The 18,105-nt window shown below is 42.0% G+C and overlaps 11 protein-coding genes across 11 annotated transcripts; 6 read left to right on the top strand and 5 right to left on the bottom strand.

The window, feature by feature from the left end:
• Window positions 1–1,163: 1,163 nt before the first annotated feature.
• On the top strand, window positions 1,164–2,351 carry PAS_chr1-4_0368 (Protein kinase required for signal transduction during entry into meiosis; the record flags this gene model as incomplete). Its single annotated transcript, XM_002490447.1, has 1 exon — window positions 1,164–2,351. One exon carries the CDS (start codon window positions 1,164–1,166, stop codon window positions 2,349–2,351), a length of 1,188 nt encoding a protein of 395 aa, XP_002490492.1.
• A 234-nt stretch (window positions 2,352–2,585) lies between these two features.
• On the bottom strand, window positions 2,586–3,740 carry PAS_chr1-4_0367 (C-5 sterol desaturase, catalyzes the introduction of a C-5(6) double bond into episterol; the record flags this gene model as incomplete). The annotated part of the gene is made up of 1 exon (XM_002490446.1): window positions 2,586–3,740. One exon carries the CDS (start codon window positions 3,738–3,740, stop codon window positions 2,586–2,588), a length of 1,155 nt encoding a protein of 384 aa, XP_002490491.1.
• A 320-nt stretch (window positions 3,741–4,060) lies between these two features.
• PAS_chr1-4_0366 (uncharacterized protein) lies at window positions 4,061–4,993 on the bottom strand (the record flags this gene model as incomplete). The annotated part of the gene is made up of 1 exon (XM_002490445.1): window positions 4,061–4,993. The coding sequence occupies one exon, from the start codon at window positions 4,991–4,993 to the stop codon at window positions 4,061–4,063; it is 933 nt and encodes a 310-aa protein (XP_002490490.1).
• A 199-nt stretch (window positions 4,994–5,192) lies between these two features.
• Window positions 5,193–6,746, top strand: PAS_chr1-4_0365 (Subunit of the SAGA transcriptional regulatory complex but not present in SAGA-like complex SLIK/SAL; the record flags this gene model as incomplete). Its single annotated transcript, XM_002490444.1, has 1 exon — window positions 5,193–6,746. One exon carries the CDS (start codon window positions 5,193–5,195, stop codon window positions 6,744–6,746), a length of 1,554 nt encoding a protein of 517 aa, XP_002490489.1.
• A 17-nt stretch (window positions 6,747–6,763) lies between these two features.
• PAS_chr1-4_0364 (Rab GTPase-activating protein) lies at window positions 6,764–8,056 on the bottom strand (the record flags this gene model as incomplete). Its single annotated transcript, XM_002490443.1, has 1 exon — window positions 6,764–8,056. The coding sequence occupies one exon, from the start codon at window positions 8,054–8,056 to the stop codon at window positions 6,764–6,766; it is 1,293 nt and encodes a 430-aa protein (XP_002490488.1).
• A 141-nt stretch (window positions 8,057–8,197) lies between these two features.
• On the top strand, window positions 8,198–9,112 carry PAS_chr1-4_0363 (Cyclin-dependent kinase-activating kinase required for passage through the cell cycle; the record flags this gene model as incomplete). Its single annotated transcript, XM_002490442.1, has 1 exon — window positions 8,198–9,112. One exon carries the CDS (start codon window positions 8,198–8,200, stop codon window positions 9,110–9,112), a length of 915 nt encoding a protein of 304 aa, XP_002490487.1.
• Window positions 9,113–9,625: 513 nt separating this feature from the next.
• On the top strand, window positions 9,626–11,569 carry PAS_chr1-4_0362 (Putative metalloprotease; the record flags this gene model as incomplete). The annotated part of the gene is made up of 1 exon (XM_002490441.1): window positions 9,626–11,569. The coding sequence occupies one exon, from the start codon at window positions 9,626–9,628 to the stop codon at window positions 11,567–11,569; it is 1,944 nt and encodes a 647-aa protein (XP_002490486.1).
• Window positions 11,570–12,372: 803 nt separating this feature from the next.
• PAS_chr1-4_0361 (Hypothetical protein) lies at window positions 12,373–13,464 on the top strand (the record flags this gene model as incomplete). The annotated part of the gene is made up of 1 exon (XM_002490440.1): window positions 12,373–13,464. The coding sequence occupies one exon, from the start codon at window positions 12,373–12,375 to the stop codon at window positions 13,462–13,464; it is 1,092 nt and encodes a 363-aa protein (XP_002490485.1).
• Window positions 13,465–13,553: 89 nt separating this feature from the next.
• On the bottom strand, window positions 13,554–16,334 carry PAS_chr1-4_0360 (Protein involved in DNA replication; the record flags this gene model as incomplete). Its single annotated transcript, XM_002490439.1, has 1 exon — window positions 13,554–16,334. The coding sequence occupies one exon, from the start codon at window positions 16,332–16,334 to the stop codon at window positions 13,554–13,556; it is 2,781 nt and encodes a 926-aa protein (XP_002490484.1).
• A 429-nt stretch (window positions 16,335–16,763) lies between these two features.
• On the bottom strand, window positions 16,764–17,105 carry PAS_chr1-4_0359 (RNA polymerase II subunit B12.6; the record flags this gene model as incomplete). The annotated part of the gene is made up of 1 exon (XM_002490438.1): window positions 16,764–17,105. One exon carries the CDS (start codon window positions 17,103–17,105, stop codon window positions 16,764–16,766), a length of 342 nt encoding a protein of 113 aa, XP_002490483.1.
• Window positions 17,106–17,527: 422 nt separating this feature from the next.
• On the top strand, window positions 17,528–18,010 carry PAS_chr1-4_0358 (putative mitochondrial 54S ribosomal protein MNP1; the record flags this gene model as incomplete). The annotated part of the gene is made up of 1 exon (XM_002490437.1): window positions 17,528–18,010. The coding sequence occupies one exon, from the start codon at window positions 17,528–17,530 to the stop codon at window positions 18,008–18,010; it is 483 nt and encodes a 160-aa protein (XP_002490482.1).
• Window positions 18,011–18,105: the final 95 nt, after the last annotated feature.

Genomic DNA, 18,105 nt, shown 5'->3' with positions numbered 1-18,105 from the left:
TTGAATCGGTTTTCTTTTAGTTAAGGGTGGAATATTTCAAAAATAGTAGGAATTCCGGTGTTATTTATAGTGATCAAACAGGGCAACTAAATACAGGAGCAATTCGCGGTGCCTAATGCACATACATTCTGGTTCTAAATTAGGAAAAGGGGCATTGTAAGTGAGCGCAAGTTCACTGCGATTTTGACATGACGAGGCAGAGAAGAATAGCAGTGAGAGCACACCACCCAATTATTAAGAGAGATCTGCTATTGTACCATCGAACCTCCAGGAGAGGAATCAGGACGACTCGTGAAAATGTTCAGCAGAAACAAAAAAGGCAATTTGTTTCAGGCCGCAAATTCTTCACACCGGGAAGCATGTTGCATCTGCGAGGAAACCCTTATCTGCTCGATTGCTTGCTTTTTTGGCCAAAGCTTTGCTCTTCTTGTGGGCCTAGTTTGCTTTTTCAAGACACAATTGAAAAACAGGAAAAAAAAGAAAGAACACTCAGCCGAGGGGTGACGATTTATTGTTTCCGACGTCATCTTGCTTCTATTACACCCCCATGAGATCAGTCTCTATTTTCCGGTCTTACGTAAACTAAGTCAATGAGGGGAGATTCACGGGTTAACTTGCCATGTTTCAAGTTCTTTCCTTCCCCATTTTCTTCTTTTTCCGTCTATATCCTGTTTTGACTTACTCTCTTCTCAGTCCAGAATGAAACTCAATAGGGATTCGTTGAGGATTGAAAGGAAAGAACGCTTAAGGATGGAGAAGGTGGCCAAAGGTATGTAAAGATCGTTTTTTTTTCTTGGTTGCTGTGTTCTCAATAGAAATCGGAATGCAATTTGGGGTGAGCAGACCTACCAAAAGCACTAGGCGTGATACAGAGTGAGGAGTATGTCCAGCTGTCCCTATAATTTCTACATGTCCTCTGGTACTTTCTTTTCTTACCATATTTATGTGCCCTTCCTCCCCTGCCAATCGTCCCCATACGCATTCAAATCATCCCTCCACGTTTAGTGCGCCACCCAATGTAGGGCAGGAAAAATGATGACGGAGAAAGATCCAAACACCAAAGTACCCAGTTGTTTTGGCTGATCATTCATTTCCCTCTCATCCATTTCTAACACCCAACTAGGCGGACGCACCCCACTAATACATTCCTTTTCACTAGAGATATGCTCCAGAACGGTCTAGGACCCGGTGACACTAACACCCATAAAGGCACTATCACCAAAGTTGTACTCAACAGAGATTCAGACGCTCCAATCGAAATTCAATACACCGATACAGTTAAAGTCGGTCATGGTTCATTCGGTAATGTTTACCAGACGTTACTTTTACCCTCCAAAGAACAGGTTGCCATCAAGAAGGTACTTCAGGATAAACGATTCAAGAATAGAGAGTTGCAAATTATGAAATTATTGCGTCATCAAAACGTTGTCTCCATGAAATACTACTTCTATGACACGGAGGAGAAAGATGAATACCTCAATTTGATTTTAGAGTACATTCCAGAAACTCTTTATAAATCTTCCAGTTACTACCTACAGTCGAAACGGGTGATGCCAGAGCTGGAAATCAAACTATACTCTTATCAACTTCTGAGGTCACTTAACTACATTCATTCATTGGGAATATGCCATCGTGATATAAAGCCACAGAATTTGCTGATTGACCCGTACCATGGGATACTAAAATTATGTGATTTTGGCTCTGCAAAGATTCTTAATCCGGCAGAGCCAAATGTCTCTTACATTTGCTCCAGATTCTACAGAGCGCCCGAGCTCATCTTTGGTGCCACCAACTATACGACTAAGATAGATATATGGTCAGCAGGTTGTGTCATAGCGGAGTTGATACTAGGAGAGCCTCTTTTCCCTGGAGAAAGTGGAATAGATCAGCTTGTGGAGATAATCAAGGTCCTTGGTACGCCCAACAAGGAACAGATCCGTGCTATGAATCCCAACTATATGGACCACAAATTCCCATTGATCAAACCAATCGAGTTAACTAAAGTTTTCAACAATTGCGGCATGGATTGCATTCAATTATTAGAGTTAGTTCTTAGTTATTCACCATTGGAAAGACTCAGCGCAGTCGAAGCTATGATTCTTCCCTACTTTGATGACATGAGGGCGTCAGAGGCTGTATCCTTACCGGACTACCGTCATTTTGATTCTGGACCTCGTCCCGTATCGTCTCTCCTCAACTTTTCATTGCGAGAACTAAGCGTCCGTCCTGATCTAGTCAATAATTTGATTCCTGAATGGAAAAGAAAGAAATGGGCCTCCGAGACAGGCTGGGACCTGGACAACTTGGTTCCATATACTCCAGAACAACTACAGAATCCACAGATCAATTAACGAAACAGTACTTTAGATCGGCTGACCTTCAAGATATAATGAATAATGATCAATCATTAAAATACGAGACTACGTCACGTTCCACTACAATTCTAACCCTAAAATATCCTTGCCTTCATATTTACCGCATAGACTAATGTTCTTTATGTCTTTATAACTAAAATGTTCTCTTTTCTTTATTTTTTTGTTTTTGTTTTGTTTTTCCCTTCGACTTCACTGTTGATAGAACCACAACTATGTGCTTTTAAGTTTTTCCTCAGTTCCATACTCACGGAAATCTTCTTTTCCCTCTAAGTCTTCTCTTATCGAATCGGCCTGCTTGACTTGTGAACGCCATGTCTTTACATCTTTCTTCTTGTTCTTATCAAAGAGTTCCTTGTCTGGCATTCTGTATGATCCACCAAGACGGTCCCAAAGTGTTGTGAACTGGCCGTAATTGTAGTTGAAGTATAGGTGATGCACTGTATGACAAGCAGCTCCATTGACTATAGGGTCTCTGGACAGGTATTCTCCATCATGGATCATAACAGTCCAAAAGTTCACAAGCCCAAATAAGATCAGATAGCTCACCTTGTGTAGTGGAAACAACATTCCATACAAATGGTAAGGTAGTGATTGTGCATAACCATCAACTGGATGGAAGGCATGACTAGCAAAAGGTGTACAAACAATCCACTTGTGGTGAGGCTTGTGCAAACGCTTATACACGGATGGCCAGTGCAACCAACGATGAATAAAGTAGATACAACAATCGGTAAACATAATGAAGCAAGGAATTTGCCAAATAATAGCCTTCCATCCTCCAGTAGACTCATTTACATCAAAGTATAATTTAGAGTATCCACGCAACTCAATCAAAAACCATGGAACTGTAAGCAAAACCATCGTAGGTATAGCAGTCAACGCTTGATGGATCTCCAGAGACATCTGGTTTTTGAGGTATCTTGGGTGATTGAAAATGGCTTTATCAAAAACAAAGTAGTATGAAAATGAAGCCACAGATAAATACAAACCCCAGCCAAAAAGAATCATCAGAATCATCAAAGTTGTGAATTGTCGAATGATATTGGAGCGTCCCAAGATCGATGCGTATGTATACGCTGTTTCGTCAAAAAAGTGTAAAGGAGCGTTGACACCGTAGACCAGACGCTCACCGGGACGGGCTAAGGCAATAGAGTCATTCACTGTTCTCAGCCAGTGGTTCTTAGACGCTTGGTCAACGTTTGGAGCTATTCCGAACAGTGATTCCATGGTGTTGTTGGCACCAGTCAAATGTCCCAAAGTCTTCAAATAGCCATCTGGCAAATGTTGCACCAGAGAAATGGGCAGTAGTTTTGCATAGACTTTGTCAAAGACAAAAGTGTCTAGAATCTCCAAAGCAATGTCCATTTGTATACGTGAACTCTCCTGATGCTTGCAAACTCCTCAGCTTGTGAAGAAGTGGTCTGCTTATAAGGAGAGAAAACGCTCGTATATCTCGTTTATATCGCGAGTTATACGAGCAAAGGGGTATTGTTTTTTTTTCTTATATAAAACCCTGTGTCAATCCTGCCCCCAGTTTGGACGGAGGCGGAACAAAAGCTGGAACGAGCAACCAGGTGAATGGTTCCTCCCAATAAGATCGAATGATCGCGCCCCTCACTAATAAGTGGTACGACATCGTGCACCTCGAGGCAGTATGGTAGCAAAAAGTAATCACACCACAAGAATTACCGTACGGTTCTTGTCGTCTTGAAGTAAGATGTTATACTTTCGGAGTCACGGTAGTATACGTTTTCGTCATGCTGGGACTGGTCATTCCACCTCGGTCTTGTCTTATCTTCGGAACGTTCCCCACGATCCTTGAGATCCTTAGTTAGCCAATGTAATGCCAATGGGTGTAGGCTGTTTGTTCTTGGAATTCGTACTTGATTGCCTGCAACCGTTGGATCCGTTTTGAATGACTCTGTAGGCTCGGTGAACTGGATTTGTGACATTTCAAAGTGGTCCACCAATTGACCTCCTCGCAAATGCACCACCCTAGTGGGCCAATTGGCCAATCCGTCAAATATGTGAGTGGCATAAACAACCGTAGCCTTTCTTGTTTCTGTCTCCTGAGTCAAGAACTCCAATAAACGACTTCGCACCAGCACATCCAAATCAATGGTTACTTCGTCCAACAGCAGCAGGTCCCAAGGTTTGAGTAACCCCATGCACAGCTGAACCCGGCGACGTTCTCCATCACTGCATTGATTCATACGCCATTTCACATCAATATCTAAAATGTCGACCAGATGGTCCCTTCTCTCCGCATAGTCATCTCCACCAACGCTAGCAACTAGGACAGTAACTGGAACGTCTCTCTTGACTATTTCATTATTAGCCCATTCTGTACCTAAGTACGTAACGACTCCAGGAATACTGGTTGCGCCAAGTTCAAATGGATCATGCCCATTGACCAGAACGGAACCCTCCTTTACCAATTTCTGACCTGATAACACCTTTAAAAGAGTGCTCTTTCCAGCACCATTGGGTCCCACCAACAGTACTTTGGACTGGTGAGGTATCTGAAGGTTAATATGGCTGAGACCAACTTTCTTATTAGGGAATGCATAGCTGAGGTTCTTGATATCCAATGAGAACGGTGATTGGGGATTTGACATGATACCTGATTTTGGTTGTGGGCAGAGTGAAAAAGGGTGACAGGAATAAACCCAGGAGGAGAATCGGCCACTTCGAGAAAAGCTTCGGCCAAAGGCCTTTCCTTCCAGCGATTTCCCACTTTGCTCCAGTATCAAATCTCCTTCGAGCATCCAAGCTATTCGTCTGTAGAAGCATATTTTCAACTAGTCCGCGTGCCATATGACACTCTCCCAGGGGACTACAGACAATGACACTTCATCACAAGAGGCTCCCAAAGAGTCTTCTCCAATGGATGTTGACTCCTCTGTGAAGGTATCAAAAGAGCCTTCTCAAGAGCCCTCCAATGAAGCGTTCAAGAATAATGGTCCTACCCCATCAGCCGATTCGTTGGCTTCGATAAGAAGGTCTCTTCGTAAAAGTGCATTCGAAGCTGTGAATTTTGATATAGCGCCATATGCCGCAATTCCTTATTCATGTGCAATCCACTCGATAGCTCTCACAAGCGGACCTCGTTGGCTATTCACTGGAGGTGATGATGGATTCGTTCGAAAATTTGATTTTTTAGCTTCCATTGAGGGAAAATTGCCGTTGACTGTAGCACAGAAGCATAGTTTGGTGGATTCAGTGACACATGCAGGAGTTTTGAATTCTTACTGGGAAAATGAACAACCTGTATTACAAGACGAACTGGATTTACTACCCAATACAGAGGTTAAAAGAAAGGAAGACAACTTAGGTAGTTATGAACCAAAAATAAATCCCGTTTACTCATTGGCAGTACAAAAAGACGGTTTGTGGCTTCTGAGCGGTCTTGAATCCGGTGGAATCTCTCTACAATCTGCCAAATATCAAGAAGGATCAATTGTACATTATTTTCCACATGGAACAAAACACAATCATAAAGAAAGGCATACGACAACCGTTAGTTGCTTGACTCTAAATAGTTCAGAAACTGGTTTTTTAAGTGGTTCTTGGGATAATAAAGTACTTCAATGGGATTTAAATACTGGATCTTGTGTCACAGAGTACTCGCCAACCACTAGCCAAATTTCAACTTTACATTACAGACCGATCACCGGGTGTGAAATTAATGTGGACACACCCATAGAAGATAATGATGATGTCGACTCTCTGTTCGGGGACAGTGACGATGAAAACGTGAAGACTGATTTTCAGAACGATTTAAAAGACAGGGATTACCAAATTGTCAAATCCGACCACGTTTTTATGACTAGTTCAATGGACGGATCACTCAACATCTGGGATGCTCGTGCATCTGCTTCCAATGTACTTCGAATCTCTGTCCCTCCTACTACTCCCCCATGGGCTATGTCTGCTGTATGGTCTGTATCAGGAGATTCTATTTTTGTAGGAAGGAGGAACGCTACTGTGGAGGAAATTGATCTAAAGATGCCTTCTAAACGAAGCTCTAACACAAATCCTGTGACAAACCCTATTAGAACACTCAGATTCCCATCAGTATCAGGACCAGTTAGTTGTGTCCGCACTCTTTTTAACGGCCGACATGTTTTATGTGGCTCTCATGATAACATTAGATTATACGATATACGATTGCATCAAGAGGAAGCTCAAGCTTCTAAGAAATCAAGATCGAAAACTCCATTCTTAATCATTGCAGGTCACCACGGTGGTGTTATCAGTGACATGTATATTGACCCGACATTCAGATTCATGATCAGTGCCAGCGGTAATAGAGGTTGGCAGGGAACTAGCACAGAAACAGTGATGATCTACGAAATCAGTATCAAATGATAAATGCATAAGATTTTTTAAAATCTCCAAATTGTATTACACATATCACGCCATGTGCGATGATGAAAGGGAAGACCCACATATTGGTTATGTTCCAGACAGCGACCAAGTACAAGGGATAAAATACCAACCGTCACCGATACTTTGAGCAACAGCTTGAGGTTGTTGCTGTTCCTATGAAGAAGCTTCTTACAATTCTTGACAACTGATAGGTTTCTCTTTCTCGCTACCAGATACTTGGTATGCAGGCGTACGGTATAATCAATGTTACTAGAAGAAGGTTGCTTGATAGCAGAACCTGAGAAAATGTCCTTGGAGGTTGGTAAATCTGATAACTTGACCACGCTAATGAGATACTGAGTTTCGTTCTTCCAGCGAGTGAGAAGATCTTGGTTGGAGCTGCCATTGGTTCCAAAACACTTGGTCAGGTTAGAAAGTGTGAAGTGGAATGCATCTGTATTCTCCAAAACAAACTGGCGACTTAATGTTGGCGCAGACGTTACGCTTGTATCAATTTGACATCCTGACATTTCCACTACCTGATCTATAATTTGCTGTTTATTGATAAGTATCAACACAGCATATAAGTAGATTAATGCCTGGGTTACATTTCCCATAGCAAATGCAAAATCCCATAGTACCACAACGTCTTGAACGTCTAGATCATGGCTAAACATGGTAATGATTGAAGCAAGGGAATAAAATGGAGGGATTAGCTCCAAAAGGTCTCCAAATCGTTTATCAGCGACTTTTACAAGATCAACTACCAGGGGTAAGAGATCTGTAGTTCCCGTCATATCTGCAAGCATGAAGTCCCTGAGGTGATGCAAACATAATGTCTCTGCAATGTCGTATGTAAGTGTTTCATCATAGTCAAGGGTGACAAGCAATACTGATACCACATCATGGAATCCTTGATAGTAATGTAAATATGGATGATTTCTAAGAAGCTTGACAATGACATTTTGCAGCAGATGGTGCTTATCTGACGGAAGGTAGCTCCGATCAACATCCAATCTCACTTGGCCCTCTTCCAGATGTGGTTTTAGAGAACTTGCGTCCTGCGACAATTCATGTTGAACATTCAGTAGTAATGGCCAAGCTGTGGCTCTCAATGAACTGACCAGCAGCCCAGATGGGTTATTTATGGCATTTTGTCGCAACCCATCCACATTATCGGTGAGGAGACATCTTTCAATCGATTTCTTCTCTTTTATGTGGGGATTTTCCTGAACATGGAATTGGGCATCTTCCAGTTCAGATTTTGTCAATTCCTCCCATCTCGTGTGAGATGTGGATAATAGTTGCATTGGACACAGGGGAAGTTAAAACGGCCGTCGCCCTGGAAGATGATGCCACTTGGGTTATTTGCGGAACAAACTCGATCCTACTTTTCGAGAAAAAGTGCCAAACTATAAGCACTAGTGCTTTAGCCAAATCTCACATCTTCCATGAGAGTCATTGGTCAAGGGTTTACGTCAACGGTGTATCTGAACGAAGAGGGTAACGTGCAGAAGAAAGTCGACTTGGATTACGTTGTAGCTCCTCATGATCCAAGACGTGAGTTGGAATTGCTGAAAAAGTTGGACCATCCCAACATTATCAAGCTACTGGAATGGGGCACAAATAGTGATGAGTTGGTGTTGACTTTCTGTTATTACGAGAAGGATTTGTACGGAGTAATGAAAAGCAATACACGGACTAGATTTGATATACATTCCTTGCAAAAAACTGACCGGAATCAGTTACCTTCAGAAAGCGCCCTAACCATCGTGACTGGTTTGTGTCAAGCATTACGATATTTACACACAGAAATGAACATTATCCACAGAGACATCAACCCAAGAAATATAATGTTTAAAAAAGACTCGCCTGAGCCTGTGTTGATAGATTTTGGTATATCGATTGAGGAAAGCCGATTAGATGGAATCTGCGATATTGGAACCAGTTGTTATAGAGCTCCTGAGACATTACTAGGCCTTCCGTACTCATATGGAGTAGATCTGTGGTGTCTGGCCGTTGTCATGATGCTAATATATTCACCAGATTCCGGTGAATTGTTGTTGAAACTGCATAATGAGAGAGATGGTAACCGCGTGGGAGATCGATTGGGCGATCTCGCTCTGCTAGCCAATATTTTTGAAACATTTGGGACCCCATCGGTGGAGCAATGGCCTGATTCTTCCCAGAGCGAGGCATTTGTACACATGAACTTTGTACAACACCCAGGACGACCCGTGGAACAGTTACTTCCTCGATGTGACGATGCAAGGGTGAAAACAATATTTGAGCACCTAACTGTCTATCAGAGTACCAGCCGATGGGATATAAATACTGTTGTGAATGAGCTAGAGAAGAAAGCATGAAATAGAAGATTTTGAAAGATCATATTATTCAGCCCTCAATCTTGATTCTAGCTGTTGAAACTCAACCAATCCTTGTAATCGACTCAATTCTTGACCTTTCATCCAATTTTGTTTTTCCAATTCTATTAATTTCAATTGCATAGTTGTCATCTTATCTGAAGCGTCCAAGACGGGGCTTTTTTGGTTGACAGGTTGAACCTTTCTCTTTGATTTTGAGATGGAGTCCTTCAACACAGGGGTGAGAGGCGTGGTTGGACCCCTCTTTAAACCGTTGTAAAGGTTCTCTTTAGAAGGGGTAGTGAGTATAGACATGTTGTTCTATATGCTAGGCGAGTTGGTTAGTTCAATGGGTGGTTGGTTGGATGGTATGCGGATATGTTTTTTTTTGTTTACTTCAAGTTGTTCGGTTAGATCCCTGAGATGCACTCGCGCGCTTTGCCTGACATGAAATTCCAGGCTTACCGATCTTCTCTCTGCCTTCCATCGATTCAGCTCTCAGGCAGCGTCAAAACCATGAGCAAAATTCATTTTTTCAACCTCCCAAAGGAGCCAGTTCATTCCCCCGTATTCATTTTGCATGGTCAAGTTACATCTACTCAAAGGAATGGTGTTTTAAGTGTGGTTCCTACAAACAGGAAAGTCTTCCCAGTTCAGCACTTCGAGGTTAACGAGTCCTATTTCAAAGCGATTTTACATCTGGAAGAGGGTGAAAATGAATTGATTATTGACTACAATGAAGGAAAAATGTACGGAGAACTTCCTTCACTATCTGGCAAAATTTATGCCAGTTCCACAGTCAAGTTGGGTTATGAAATCAATGAAGAAGCCACTCCCATTCACTTGTGTGTTCTCGTTGCCAAGGATTCTCCTCTAGTTTTTGACACCACAGCTGTAAAGCTTCGGGAAGAAGGTAATGGTTTGGATCTGGCGATCCAAAAGCTCAGAATGGGAGGCCGCCTAATGCAAGCGTTCACACAGGAAGCCATGATGAGGAATGGATTCGGTCCTAGATGCTTTCGTTTCGTAGAAGAAGAAACAACATCTACAATTAGTAGGATTGAACAGCAATACGGTGTTCGTAGAAAGGACATAAAGGTTCACGTTTTGAGGAGTGAAAAATCGTTACGAGAACTCCGAGATCCAAATCTAGCCCAACAGAATAAGGATGCTAGCGACGCTGGAGGGTTATTTGGGATTGCCATTTCAGAGTTGTGCAGGCATGGAATCAACAAAGGGCAAGCCGCTGTGATGTTCTTAGATACGCATTATGACCGTGATCGAGACCTAATTTTGACACATGCTGCCTTAGGAGGAGGAAACAATGATATAAAGTTAGCAATTTTTGGGTCGCATGGCTTATATTCTTGGCCCACCTGTTTTGAGACTGTAGTTCCCAGTTTTCAAGACACACGCCGTCCTGCACATAGAGAAGTGGCCAACGATTGTGGCCAGTGCTCATCTTATTGGGAATGCCTTACAGTCACTCTTGGTGCCTTCATGCATGAGATTGGTCACTTGCTGGGATGCCCTCACCAAGAAAATGGAGTGATGCTAAGAGATTACATTACCATGAATAGAAGTTTCATAACTAGAGAAACTGCCTGCATAAGAACACATCAAACACACGATAGAATCGTTTTGGCCAGAGATGAACCTAGCTGGCACAGACTGGACATACTAAGGTTTCTGTACCATCGTTCTTTTTCCGTAAAAACGGATGATTATTATAATATGACTGCATCTGACTCCAATACGGACATTACAGGCGTTGGGGAGGACAAGTTGTTGATTGCAAACACCTCTGGAGTTTATTTGATCGAATTTCACGTAGGAGAATGGAGCAAATTGCATTACGAGAATCTCCCGAAAAAATATGGGGGCACGGGAGCTCTGCAAAAGTTGGTGCTGGAGGGCAACCAAATACGGAAGCAATTGTCCTTATCGAGAGGCCACCCCAAGATTACAGTAAGAATACTAAGCGTTAACAGGAAAGAGCGATCTCTGGATGATTTTGAAAGGTCGCTAAAAGAACTAAACTCAACCACCAAGGTTAATAACATCACGGTACACCGTTCGGCGAAGCTTGGGAGTAATAGGAGTAACACACCAGAGCAATCTATAGCTCAATCGGTCATTACCAGCATCAGGATTTATCATGGAGCAGCACTAGATGGGTTGGAGGTGAACGGTGGAAAGGCATTACTAGGCAGGAAGACCGCTTCGTACTCCGATTTCGTAATCGCTGCAGGGGACTCTATTTGCCAGGTGAATGTACGTAATGGAGTTTGGATAGATTCGATACAGTTCATTACCAAGAATGGACAGCAGTCCCCCATATACGGGAATGCAACCGGAGGATCATTGAACCAGATTAGCATTGTCGCTCCATACAACCTTAAAGGGTTCTTTGGTAATTGTTCGAATTGGATGGACAGTCTTGGAGTGTTGTACGGGTAATTGGAGCCTGTTTGAAGCGTTTGTTTCCCTTTGGAGCGGTTTCCGTGTCATCAAGATGTCGGGGTCCGTCAAAAAAAATTTAGCGGGCACTCCGGGGTCCGTGGGGTCCGTGTGGTAGGGTGTGCCAGACCCGGTACTCTAAATCCATCCCAAAGAGCAAAGAAAGGGTTGCATGAATAATGGACCCTTGTTGCGAGCAGTTACTGTTGCAAGCAGTTACTGTTGATAGAGATGGTGTTCGCTAGTATACAGGTCAAATACTTAAGGTTATCCTTTGTGTGGGAGGATTTTAGATTACCGAGTCTTTTTTTAGTGGAGTGCAGTGGGATGAGAAAAGTTGGCCCGACCTCGGAGAATTTCTCGTAATATGTTGCTCAATCTATTAAAAAAAAACTCGGATACTTCGAAAGCACCCCGTGTGGTTATCCCATGCGCGTAAAATTCACCCTCTGCGAATCGAGGGCGCCCCTTCAGAAACGGGATAACCGGGTGTTTTAGCCCAGGGCAATATCCAATAGGGCTAACCTAGTCGCTTTCCGAGCCCAATTTGTTAGTCTTGGCGCACCCCGATTGCTTGACACGGAGTCCGTCAATACCTATAAAATTGGGATTTAGAGGTTAATTATTTTTTAGGAATCTGTAACCACACCCCTCTTCGGACCCCGCCTAGTATTTTCTTCTCATGCCCGAAATAAATAAAAGGACAATTCTCCCCCAGAATATTACTACTTGTTCATTGTTTTAAAATTCCAACCAGGCTTCGTTACTCCTAAAAAATTTTCGAACCACGTACACCTTCAGCAATGTCTTTGATTCCAGAGAAGAAGCTTTTCGACGACAAGCTCTTGATCAAACCTTGGCTACAGTCTCAGTTGATAGTGAAGGGAATCAACATAGTCATCGAGAGGTCTGATGACTCTAAGATTGTTTTCAAATGCAAAAACAGCGGCGTTTGTGGAACTGATGAAGATCATGTGCACTTTGCCATCAAGCAACGCAAACGTGCTAACCGAGTGAAAGGCTTGTCTGTCTCAGAGAAGGAAGACAACGAGCGATTTATTAGCAGTGAAAAAAAGAAACTTAAAGATTTAAGAAAGAAGCACAACTGCCCATTTAGGATACGGGCAAACTTCTCCTTGAGGTCGAAGAAATGGTCTATTGTGGTGGTAAATGATGAGCATAACCACCCATTGTACCCTATTATTGATGCAAAAGAGATCGGAAGAAGGAACTCAGAGAAGGACATTGGTCATCACCATCTTCCTCAACACACAGATGACCGAGACGATTTTCAGCAAACACAGCAACAACAACAACAACAACAGCACCACCAGAATACGTCGTCCTCTTCCTCTTCAACATCTCCAACCCCTTTCGATAAACCATATCAGTCTTACTTGGCTCTGCCAAGTATTAGCAAGGAGGCATCCAACATTTCATCTCCTCTGAACAACAACAACACCAGTAACAATAATAATAATTCTACGATGGCTAATAATACCAATACTGCTGACTTGAACATCAGTAATATCCAAAGAATCAACAATTTACAGTTAGAGCTGAATAACTTATTGATTCAGCTGAATAACAGTAACTATTCGTTACTCAATTCATCCACTAAGCTTTCCCATAAGGAGGATATCTATTTGAAACTGATTTCCATTCTGAAAGACTCTTTGATGCAGGAAAGTTTAAACTACAGCTACACGGTTTCGACCTCACCTGGTGTGGGGTCTGGCGCTACTCCAACGAACCAGAATAATATTCTTCTTCCATCTTTACAACCAATTAGATCCACTTCAAACCAATCCTATAATTCGTCTTCTGCTCCTCAGAATCACATATTTTCTAACTATATTGCGGGAACTCATGACAACGCCTTTATGAAGTTCTAGTGGGTGCTTAAGATCTGTCTTTTTTATTTATAATCGGCCCTTTTATCACTTTATTTTTTAGTTTATTTATTACATCTTTCGTCTGTATACTAGTTTGGGTCAAAGAAGTCAAAAATCGCACAATTTGGGTGTAGAACGTAAACGTAGTTAACACCTTGCGCAGCCTCTGCATCAGCGTCTTCGAGATCTTGAACATCTTGTTCGTTGGGTGCAACTTTCATCAAGATCTTGTCATGTACCAATTTACTGAGAACCTTGTGCACCAACTTTCTTTCAGCCCAATATTCTTCCTCTGTATGAAGCTCATCCTCCTTTTGTAAAACATACCAATCAGTGATTTCCTCTTTGTTCAATCCTGCACCTTGATTCTCTACATCAGCTTCCAATTCGGCTTCTCCCCCAAGATTTGTGTTTTCTTGGGAGCCTATTTTTCTGACTATCAAATTCATCATGGAAATGTATTTGTCGTATGAAATTGTTTGGTGACGTTTCTTGGCAGCGTCTGCGTCAATTTGAGATAGAGAACGGGGGTCTTGCTGACTGGGTGATTCTCCTCCCATTGGCTCGTCGTCGTCATCGTCGTCGTCATCGTCGTCATCCTCATCCACATTAATATCATCTTTGTCAACTTTAATGATGGATTGCCGCAGCAAGTCATAGGCTTCGGCAACAAATCTTGGGGTGATTTCATCAGTACAGTTTGCTTTAGCAATCGCTTCGGATAGACGTATCATAGATTCCAATTGTCTGACAGTGATCCTATAACTTGATCTTCCCAATCCTTGAGAATCGTCGGCACGCAATTCTTTGTATCTGCTAACCAGAAAATCTCTAGCTTCTTTATTCATCTTTGGCTTGAATGTCTGACCATATCTGATGTATCGTAGTACTTGTTGCTTTGAAAATGGAGGGTTAATTGCTTCATCTCTCTTCATGTGTAAATTAACAATATGGTCAGCCAACTGGGTATCTATATTAACGTTGACTTCGTCCAAAATCACAAAAAATAAATCAAAACGGGACATAATAGGTGCAGTCATGGCCAAGTTTCTCCTCAACCCATGTCTAACATTGTATCGACCACCGATAGGATTTGCTGCTGCCAGAATAGAGGTTCTGGCATTCAGAGTGGCGTGAATACCAGCTTTGGCTATGGAAATAGTCTGCTGCTCCATAGCTTCGTGAATGGCAACCTGATCACCTATATCCATCTTATCAAATTCATCAATGGCACAAATTCCATTATCCGCCAGCATAAGAGCACCGGCTTCGATGGTAAACTCGCCTGTTTCTTCATCCCTTACTACGGCTGCCGTCAGACCAGCAGCAGAGGAGGCCTTTCCTGAAGTATAGATTGCACGTGGAGCAAAACTGCATACGTATTTCAAAAACTGAGATTTGGAAGTGGATGGATCTCCAACGATACAAATGTTAATATCTCCTCTAAGGTTTATACCATCAATAGTTTGTTTGTGGACACCGCCAAGTAGTTGTAACAAAATACCTTTCTTTACGGCTTCATGACCGAAAACTGCGGGTGCAATAGACTGAATTAGTTTTGCATATATATGCTCATCTTGAACCATTTGTTTCAATTCTTCCAATTCCTCTTTGGACAATGTATTAAGGAAGTCTTCTTGGTCCTGGGTATCATCTAACTCATCGTCATTGCCAGCATAATCTTTATTGGTGTGAACCAAAGAGTTAACGTGACAAGCCAAGAAGGCAATCTTGTATGTCAAATCACGAGAACCTAAAGCTTTTAATCCTCTAACTCCAGAGTTTAGTCCTTCTGTTCCTCTTCCACCACTAGTCTGTTTAGTTGAAGTAGGTTTCACCCCTGGCAAACCCAACTGGGATACATCAGGAACGACGATTTCAGTTCCCGTAAAACGACATTTATCACCAGGTTTGGCTCGTTCAACAATATCACCACGGAGGATAACATCGAGAGTTCTTGGCATGGAACCGGTTGGTATTTCATTGGAGTTTTCTTGAATCCGTACCTTTTGCCAATCCATGAAAATGGATCGGGTGACGTCCAGCGTCCAAAGAGACTGATTCTCACAGTTCAAAGTGGGACAACTTGTCGGCTCCGTAAACTTGAAAACTTGTTCGATTCCAGTCACTGATGCTTTACAAACATCACATGTAAAGCCTCCAAGATACAATTCAGGACGCACTTCGGAAGTACGCGTAACGGTCCCGGAGATTGATATAAGAGAACCAATTCTATCGGCACGAATCTCTCTAATTCGACTGATTTGAGGCAAGTTGTAGAAGGCAATCTGGAAAATTCGTTCTTCAGCAAAGTTATCACTATCAAAGCCAGTAACAAAGTTTAATAAAAGTCCGGGAACGTTTTTTTTGATCACTCTGCGAAGAGCTTTCAATAAATGGGGAAGAAATCTGTAATACTGTTCTGTAATAGCACTAGCTAACACTCCATTTTCACGAGTCAACAAATGCTGGTAATCCACATATAATGTGTTCAGATCGTGCTGTCGCATGACTTCCAATTGGGACAAATATATACGGGCTCCCCATTTATTCTCTTCTTGAACCTCTTGATCAATGGAATCATCAGAAAACAACTCTAAGAACTGTTCAAAAGCCTCTGCAACTTTTTCAGCAGTCACATCTACTACTTTAGGAATCGATTGTAGGTCTCTTCTCCGCAGTGCTTCTAAAGGAGCAGGGATCTCTCCATTTTCACGGTGAAGTCCATTTTGGGACGCCTGTTGGCGTTGTTGTTCCCTTTGGCGTATATCTGAAAAATCACTGAATCCAGTAGACCCCCCTACCGGTCCCAAAGACGATGGGGGTTGTGACGAATGAAATGCGTTAGGGGAGGAAGCAATTTCTGTCATCTGAAGTGAATTGTTGGGAACAAAGAGAAGTAGTTAACGCTAGAAAGAGAACAGTTGAGAATAAGTTTCAGGTGTTCAAGTAATTACATTTCCTAATAGGGTAATAATCAATGAAAAACTGATGTGGTGCTAAGGTGTGAGAATATCTACGAGATGAAATATTCGTATCGTCTAATAATTGGTTATAGTAGTACATTGATGCTCAGTTATGGAAAGACTGTTGTAGTAAATAAACTTTTTGATACTTGCTAATGATACTTTGCTCTTTTTCTATTTCCCGTTCTTTTTTTGTCACTATTTTTATTTCCTTTCTCCGACTTGTCGTTAGAGAGTTCATTCAGATACTGCAACACTTAATGATCACATCTCTTGTGATTGGAGCCTTTTTTCTATATCGGCAACTTGAATTTCTGCCCATTTTTTATTCATCTATTCTGATTCATCCCGGAAAGTCTTTTTACAATTAAGACACACATAGAACAGTGTCATGTTAGTATCTTTACGTCGTTGTTGCGATTGGAAAAACACGCAATCACGAGAATGACATTCTGGGCATTCTTTGTCTGATCTTGGTAGAGTAGGATCCTGGCCAATATCATCCACAATACCAGCCGTTTCTCCAATATTGGTAATCAGCTCGTGTCTGTAAACCTTCGGATCTTCAGCGAGTTCCGTGTAGTCACAGTTTCGACATGAGTACAACAGCCTTTGGTTCTCCTTGTCCTCTTTGGGATACAACATATTGTTGCTAAGAGAATTAACGTTAGTCATATCGTTCAAAGGAAAAGAAAATATAGTGGAAAAAGAAAATTTAAATTGTATCCACGACAAAGCAAATCCCGGAGCTTAACCGGTTTATCCACTTTCTTTCTTTGTCATAATATGTCAACTTACCACTCAAGACAAAATCGGAAAGAAGCCATTTCTGTTCAGTTGTCTTCAGTCTGATCACAGCTAGTTTGGATAAACTCTCGATAATTCACCATTGCAAGAAAAACAATATGGGTTTCACACTACCCTCGATTTATTGGTGAAAAATTTAGAGAAACACCCATCGTCAACCAAACTCAATACTTGGGTCAACCAAATCAAAGCTCAGAACAACTTGAAAATGTTAGCCATTTTACGTCAATCTACTCGAGCAGGGGTTAGAATGTCCTCAAAGAGGTATGTAGTGAAGCAATACACTCCTAATGTATACGATTATGTCAAATACTAACATTACCAGACTGGCAGTAGCCCCAACTCTGCTTCGTTTCAATTCCACAGCTCCAGATGCTAAAATCACCAATATTGTTGATCAAATAGCTCAGCTGAACTTGCTTGAAACTTCTGCTTTGATAAGTGAGCTCAAAACTAGACTTAATATCGCTGACATTGCCTTCCCTGCTGCTGGCGCCGCTCCTGCTCAACAGGCTGCTGCTCCTGTAGAAGAAGAAGTCAAAGAGGAAGTCGAAGAGAAGACCATATTCGCTGTCAAATTGGAATCATTTGATACTAAATCCAAGGCTAAAGTCATCAAAGAAGTGAAGTCCTTGTTGGGCCTGTCTTTGGTGGAAGCCAAGAAGTTTGTTGAGTCAGCACCAAAGGTTTTGAAGGAGAACGTTCCAAAGGAAGATGCTGAAAAGATTAAAGGAGTTTTGGAAGGTCTAGGAGCAAAGGTTACTCTTGAATAGGTTAACTGAGGATTACAAAATCAACAATGATAGAAAGATAGGGGAAATCAAGAGACATAGGCGCTTGTATATAAGAGGTATTTGAAAGAAAGTGT

This window comes from Komagataella phaffii, chromosome 1 (assembly GCF_000027005.1).
Source record: "Komagataella phaffii GS115 chromosome 1, complete sequence".
Taxonomy (NCBI): Eukaryota; Fungi; Ascomycota; class Pichiomycetes; order Pichiales; family Pichiaceae; genus Komagataella; species Komagataella phaffii.
The sequence above is the reverse complement of the archived record's forward strand: the minus strand, read 5'-3'. Positions and strand labels throughout refer to the sequence as shown.